The sequence below is a fragment of the Lichenostomus cassidix genome, chromosome 28, assembly GCF_008360975.1.
Source record: "Lichenostomus cassidix isolate B80296 chromosome 28, HeHo_3.0, whole genome shotgun sequence".
Taxonomy (NCBI): domain Eukaryota; kingdom Metazoa; phylum Chordata; class Aves; order Passeriformes; family Meliphagidae; genus Lichenostomus; species Lichenostomus cassidix.
The window spans coordinates 5,569,909-5,576,996 of record NC_139508.1 but is presented as its reverse complement, the minus strand read 5'-3'; the positions used below and the strand labels follow the sequence as shown (position 1 = coordinate 5,576,996).

The window sequence follows — 7,088 nt, the reverse complement described above, 5'->3', positions numbered from 1 at the left end:
GTTTCTGTTGCTTTTTTGGGTGTCTTTAACAGCAGCCGTCCCCTCCTCCCCAGCTGGCAGCCCCCACAGGAAAACCACAGGCTTAGGCAGTGAGGAGGTGGGGGAAGAACTCTCCTGAGGTGTTGGGTCCTTATGGTTTCCAGAGCAGGTTTGCAGCTTAAGGGCTTAAACCCAAAAATTGCTGCCAGGATGACAGTGGCTGCAGGAAGATGTCCTTCAGGAGTCGGAGTTCAGCAGTTCCCCCACCCCCAGCTCAGTGTGGCCCATTTTCAGGCAGGATTCCCAAAACGCTGGTGGCGAAGGCTGATTCCCGAGGTCAGTCCCTGGAGGATGGGGAACATGGGGTAGTAGGTGGTGATGTCCCCCAGCCCAATCTGTAATCGTCACCCCTTCCTCACCCAGGGACATCCCTGGCCAGGCCAAGGCAGATTGGGGTGGGGATCCAGCCCTTGTCCCCATCCTGCAGGGTCCTGTGCTGCCACCCTGCTACCAGGTCACTGCTGCTCCGGTATTTTGCTGTTCTTAGCTCATCTGTGATCCCAGGTTGGGGTTTGCTGCTCCCTGGGGAGTTTCTGCCTCCTTTGCTTTCAGATGGGGTGGAAGGGTAGACCATGAGGCTCCATCCCCGCACCTCATCCCTGTCCCCACACCGTTGCCCCACCTCTGCTTCTGCTAGCCCCATCTTCTCCCCAGCCCCCCAGCCTCTCTCACCCGTATTCCCCATGCCCTTCTCACCCATTCCCATTCCATTGCTCACTGGAGCTCCTTCCAGCTCCCCCCCACCCCACCCCAGCTCCAGCACCCGCCCATTGCCCCATGGGACGGTGGGACATGGCTGGGCAGGGCAGACGGGGGTCCTGATGGGGTGCTGGGTCCCTCGGAGTGTCTGTGCCTCAGGAGGGTGCTCTGCTCAGCCCCCCTCTCTCCTCTCCTTGCAGGTGTGGATCTGCGCAAATGAGAAGCGGGTAAGTGAGAGCAGGATGGCAGTGAGGGTCCCCATCCCCTCCCTGTATCCCCAGTCCCAGGACATACCGTGATGCTCACACAGTGACCACAGGGCCCCTGCCCCCACCAGCACTCCCTCACTGCTGCCTCGGGGCACCCCAGGGTGCAGCACCCAACACCCCTGCCCCAAGTTGCGGCTCCCCTGGGGCACCCTGACACCACCGGGCTTGACCCAGAGTCCCCAGGGTTGCAGACACCCCACGAGGGGTCGTGGGGCATCGCGGGGTGGGGGGGGGGGGGGGGGGCTGGCAGCTCCCAAAGGCACAAACACCTGCATGCTGCACTCACTGCACACACAGCACTGCACGTGCACAGCCCCTGTGTGAGTACAGCGCCCACTGGGTGTGCAACACACACTGCACACACACTGCACACACACTGCACACTCAGCCTCCGGGTATGCACTGATTGCACTGGACACGCCCACACCACACACCCACAGCACACGCTCTGAGCACACCACAGCAGCACCAGGCACATGCTCTATGTCTTGGGTGCACTGCACACAGACATGGCTCACGCTGCACAGGCACTGCACAGGCACTGCATGGACACTGCACATTGCCACACACATGCACACACTGCATGTGCTGCACTGCATGTACTGCACTGCATGGTGTGTGCCACAGCCTCTGCACGTGCCTCTGCTGCATGTGCCATGTGCACTGCACACACTGCACACACTGCACACACAACTGCACATACTGCAGATGCACTGTGTGCCCATAGCTCCTGGGCAGGAAGGTTCACATTGTGTCCGCAGACTGTGCACAGCCCACTGACACTGTGCTCCTGGCACACCCACGGTGCTGTGTGCACGCTGCACAGGCACTGTGCACACACACTGTGCCCTGCATGCGGCAGTGCAGACACTGCACTGTGTGTGCTGTGTGCACGGCACACAGGCACTGCACCCCAGCACTGCTCACGTGTGGCACAAACCACCCTGCACACCGCCATGCCCACATGTACATACATGCACCGTGCACATGCTGCACACCTCCCACTGCATGGTCAGCCCACCACACACATGCACCCATGCCTCACTGGGAGCACCCCTGAGCACCTGCCCAAGTACAGGCACACTGCGCATACCCATACTGCACTCAGGCAACCCCACACAGACACCCCTGTGTGCACAGCCTGGGCAACACCTGACACCCACCCCATGCCTGCTGCCCTCTAGGACCCCCATTTACACCCTCCCAGCATGAAGCGACTCTCCTGTTCCCTCCCCACTCCCACTGAGGCATTAGGTGGTCTTTGCTGGCAGGTCTGGGCAATGCAGTGTCTTCCCCTTGCCCCAGGATTACAGTTTTCTTCCCCATTTCCATGACTGCTGACATCCTTGCAGAGCAAGAGACCCTTAATCCCCTGCAAATACTGCAGAAAGATTTCAGATGCCGGATAAAAAGCTTAAAGATGAAATGTTGTGAGGGTTGAAAATGCTTATAAGCGTCACCAAAACAGTTATTAGCTGGGGGACGGTGCCAGGTCACTCCTACCTGGGGACTGACAGTGGGTCCTCCAGCGTTCTAGGGCCAGCTTTCACCATGGAAGAGGCTGGAGGAGAGGAGCTGGGAAGGAAGAAGGGAATTAACCCAGGCTTGGTCCCCTCCAGGCCAGGGCCAATAGAAATCAGGTTGGCTCTCTGTTATGGCACTTTCAAAAAATTCTCCACTTTAGAGGAAATCTGACTTTTAGTCCCAGTGGGTTCATTGGCCTGGTGGCATCTGACAGCAGAGCCAAGTGCAGGGTGTCCCTTGGATGCTGGGTCAGTCCCTAGGACTGTGGATCAGCCCCCAGGACACCACAGCCCTGGGATCGTCTGCTGTGGCAGAGAGGATTATACCTTTGCATAACCTGTTCCTGGGGCCACCCTGCATTCCCATCCTTCCATTTACTTGTCCGTCCATCCCTGCACTGGGGACACATGTAGGGTCTGAAGATCCCACACCCCACTAACCCCACAGGGCTCCCACAGGTGCCACCATGTTCCTGAATAAGTGCGAGGGGGACCTGGGCGAGCTGCGGAAGCCAGGGGACGGTGAGGGCACCCCACCAGCTGCCGCCGAGGAGGAGCAGCCCAAGAAGAAACACCGGCGGAACCGCACCACCTTCACCACGTACCAGCTGCACGAGCTGGAGCGCGCCTTCGAGAAGTCCCATTACCCCGACGTGTACAGCCGCGAGGAGCTGGCCATGAAGGTCAACCTGCCAGAGGTCCGCGTGCAGGTAGGTAGGGGGAGCAACCCAGCACCCTGGATCTGTCCCTGGGCAGTGTCAGAGGGACCCCAAGGTGCTGGAGAGCTTTGCTCTTCTCTCAGCTCTACCTCCCTCTGTGCCTCGGTTTCCCCATTGCTCAAGACAGGAGCGGCATCTCTGCAGAGCCAGCTGCTTCCAACAAAGCCAGGGAAAGAGTTTAATGGCTGAGCCTTGTTCCCCCATGGGGTTCTAGTTTCCCCATAAGGTCCCAGCTGGGCCCACAGGCCAGAGGTGCCATTTGGGCACAGAGATGGTTTTTAGAAATTTTTTCCCATTCTGGTGGTGGCTGTTCCCGTCCTTCCTGCTGATCACATGGAAAAGTGGCTAAAAAACCCACCATGGCCAATTGTGGCCACTTCCAGGTCTTTAGGGCCGGGAAAACACAAGATACTCATTGATATGAGGGTTTTAAGTTTGTTGGAGCAGAGCAGATCAGGGGGGCAGTGGGGGTGGGGAGGTTTCGCTCCCTAGGCTGCTGCAAAAGGCTCATGGCGGGACAGCAGAACCTGGGAAGAGCCAGGGGTCTCACCAGTCTGCTCCCTACCATACCTGAATTGACGGGGTGAGATCAGGGAGGGAGAAAAGGGAGCTGAAGTAGCAAACCACTTGTAAAGCAAAGCAATAACCCCCATAGAAATCAACTGAATTCCCAAGGCCTCAGCCCCAGTCAAGAGAATGCAGCCTTTTGTGGGGCGGTCCAGACCACAGAGACACCTCTGCTGAGCTCTCTGAGCAACAGCCAGTTTCACAGAATCACAGAATCGTTCAGGTTGGAAAAGCCCTCTGAGACCATCAAGTCCAACTGTTCCCTCAGCACTGCCAAGGCCACCACTAATCCATGTCCCTAAGTGCCACATCCATGTCTTATAAATCTCTCCAGGAATGAGGGACCACTGCCCTAGGAAAGAAGTTTCCACTAATATCCAACTTAACCCCACCCAGCACAGCTTGAGGCAGTTTCCTCTTGTTCTGTCCCTTCTTCCCTGGGAGCAAAGCCTGATCCCCACGTGGCTTCACTGTTCTGTCAGGGAGTTGTAGAGAATGAAAAGATACCTCCTGAGCCTCCTTTCCTCCAAGCTGTTTCCCCAGCTTCCTCAGCTGCTCCTCATCTGACTTGTGCTCCATCCCCTTTCCCAGCTCCATTCCCTTCTTTGGACATGCAGGTTGCACCAATGCAGCCCAGTGTCCACCAACAACCGTGACCAGCCAAGGGAACCCTCCCCTTCCCCACCCAGCCATTCATCTTTGCTCCCCTTTGCCTCCTGCAGCAGACCCCTGTGCCCTGTGGTGCTCTGGCAACATGGGGACCAGCGCTTTAATGAGCAGCTCCCATGGGGCCAGACGTCACCGCTGGATTTGGGTTGCCAGTCCCTGTCGTTCCTGCTGGGTTTTGGCGCAACTGTCGCTGTTTGACTCATAAAAGCTGTGACCAAGGGGCTGGGAAGGTCGGATAACACTGTCCCGTGGGCTGCTGGGAGTCTGCAGGGCCAGGTGCATGTTCCCATGGAGCAGAAGGGGCTGTGTGCTCATACCTCTCACTTTCCACATCTTCGAGATGTCCTTGGTGTCTGGGGCCTTGTGGGAGAGGTCTGGCAGAGGTACTGGGATTGCTGGAGCCCTATAGGGCAGCCCTTGTGGGATGGAGTACCCTATACAGGACACCCCACCTCAGGCACTCCCTGTGGGACACCCCACGTGGGATACTGCAGAATGGGACATCCTGCCTGGGGCAAAGACATGGGGCACCCTGCATGGGACACCCTGTGTGGGACACAGCAGGTGGGGCACACTGCAAGGGTCCGGCTGGGCACCGTGAGCTCACCCTGGCTCTCGTCTTGCAGGTTTGGTTCCAGAACCGACGAGCCAAGTGGAGGCGGCAGGAGAAGATGGAGGCCAGTTCCATGAAGCTCCATGACACCCCTGTACTCTCCTTCAACCGGCCCCCCATGACCCCCAATGTGGGGCCCATGAGCAACTCCCTCCCACTCGACCCATGGCTGACGTCCCCCATCTCCAGCGCCACCACGGTCCACAGTATCCCCGGCTTCATGGGAGCCCCCCAGGCCCTGCAGCCTCCCTACGCTGGGCACTCCTTCCTCAACACACCCCCGCCAATGGCGCAGGGCATACAGCCCATGGCCCCCGCGCCCTACCAGTGCGGCACCCCCTTTGTGGACAAGTACCCGCTGGAGGAGGTGGACCAGAGGAGCTCCAGCATCGCTTCGCTCCGCATGAAAGCCAAGGAGCACATTCAGACCATTGACAAGACCTGGCAGCCCATTTGATGAATGCCACCCTCCGAGCCCCCCGGCCGCCGCTCCTGCCTCCTGTGCTGGCCCAGCCCCAGGGCGGGTGAGAGAGGACAGTGGGTGCTCAACAGGACCGAAGCTGGTACTGGGCAGGGATGCCGGGCTGCATCTTCCCCACACTGACCCAGCACTGGCAGTGTCAGGGGAGACAGTCGGGATGCTGGCGGGACACCACAGCTGGGGGGGTGCACCCCAGGAAAGCCCCTTTGCCTCTCAGAGGCACCAACATCCGCTGAGGACATGGCTGAGGCTCAGGCATCCCACTGTGCCGCCGGGCCACCCACCACACCCCGGTCGGACACCTCCTTTCCCCACACCCCCTACCCTTCCCATTATTCTTAATTTTTTTAATGCTGCAGATTTAAACAAAACTGAACAGAAAGCTCTAGTTTCGTAGGGAGTACTTTGGCGGGATGTTTTAGTTGCGTCGGCGCATGCCGCCGGTCGTGCCGGGAGATGCGCCGGCGCCGAGAACACGGGTGTATTGTGAGTAAAGAGATGAGCTGGATGGCTGCCGTATGCTAGAGTCGGGCGCTGCCGGGGCCTCGGTCGTGCTGTACCCTGCCCTCCTTAGCGCTGTGAGGCTGCCAAGCCTCTCCCAGGAAGGAGCTTTCAGCTTGCCAGGGGGGCGTGGGAGTATCATCCCTGCGCACCCTCTTGCCCTGCTCCCTCGGGATGCTGCGCGCAGGGCTGGTCCATCCACAGGCGACCCGATCCAGCCCCAGCTGGGGCTGGCTTGTGCTGCACCGTGGCCTCAACAGCTTGTCACAGGTCACCTGCTCGACTGTCCCTTGGGGGCTGTGCCTGCTGCCCCCCTGCCCTAACACTTCCAGATGTGCCAGTGGCAGAAAGCTGCAAGAATTGTGCTGGTGGGAGGATGGCCTGGGCCTCTGGCCTGGGCTGGTGAGAGGAGGGGGCCGACTGTGAGCCCTGGGGTCACCACAACAGGGTTGCTGGGGCACCCCAACACCTCTCTTACCTCTTGCCAGTGTTTCCTGCCAGGCGGGAGCTGAGTGGTGCTGACAAGGTGCTGCATCTTCAGGAGTCCCCAAAGTAGCTTTGCAACTCTGGGGGACCCTATCTGCCCACCCGCCAGAGCTCGGGGTACAGTTACTGTCACCAGCACCTTCACTGATGGCAAAAGCCAGCACGACCCCAGCACTCGACTGAGCCCACACTCATATGTGGGCTTTGAGGTGCTTAACCAGAGCTGGGACAGCAAGACAGGGGGGCTTATCCCTGAGCAAGCGGGTGCCCCGGGTCCCTGGGATGCCCTGAGATGTCCTAGGTTCCTGGGGTGCCCCAGTACCTGGGAGAGCCAGACGAGGAACCACCTTCCCCGCACCAAAACAAGATGTTTCCCCAGAAAATCCTCCCACTTCGGACCTGACAACAGCCCCCAGCCGGGGCTGTGCTGGGGCAGCCCCATCCCCACTGCGTCCCCCCAGCCCAGACCCCGCTCACTGCCACCACCCCCGCCCGCATCCCCCAACCAGGGGTCTGACCCCT

The 7,088-nt window shown here is 59.5% G+C and overlaps 1 protein-coding gene across 2 annotated transcripts; it reads left to right on the top strand.

Moving 5' to 3' along the window:
- The first annotated feature begins 756 nt into the window (after window positions 1-756).
- On the top strand, window positions 757-6,151 carry RAX2 (retina and anterior neural fold homeobox 2). Of its 2 annotated transcripts, XM_085040289.1 has the most exons (3): window positions 757-965; window positions 2,990-3,240; window positions 5,112-6,151. In XM_085040289.1, the coding sequence occupies exons 2-3, from the start codon at window positions 2,998-3,000 to the stop codon at window positions 5,553-5,555; spliced, it is 687 nt and encodes a 228-aa protein (XP_084896415.1). In that variant the 5' UTR covers window positions 757-965; window positions 2,990-2,997; the 3' UTR covers window positions 5,556-6,151. The 2 variants fall into 2 exon arrangements, with proteins under 2 accessions (XP_084896415.1, XP_084896416.1); XM_085040290.1 differs by lacking the exon at window positions 757-965 and having other exon boundaries at window positions 2,932-3,240.
- Window positions 6,152-7,088: the final 937 nt, after the last annotated feature.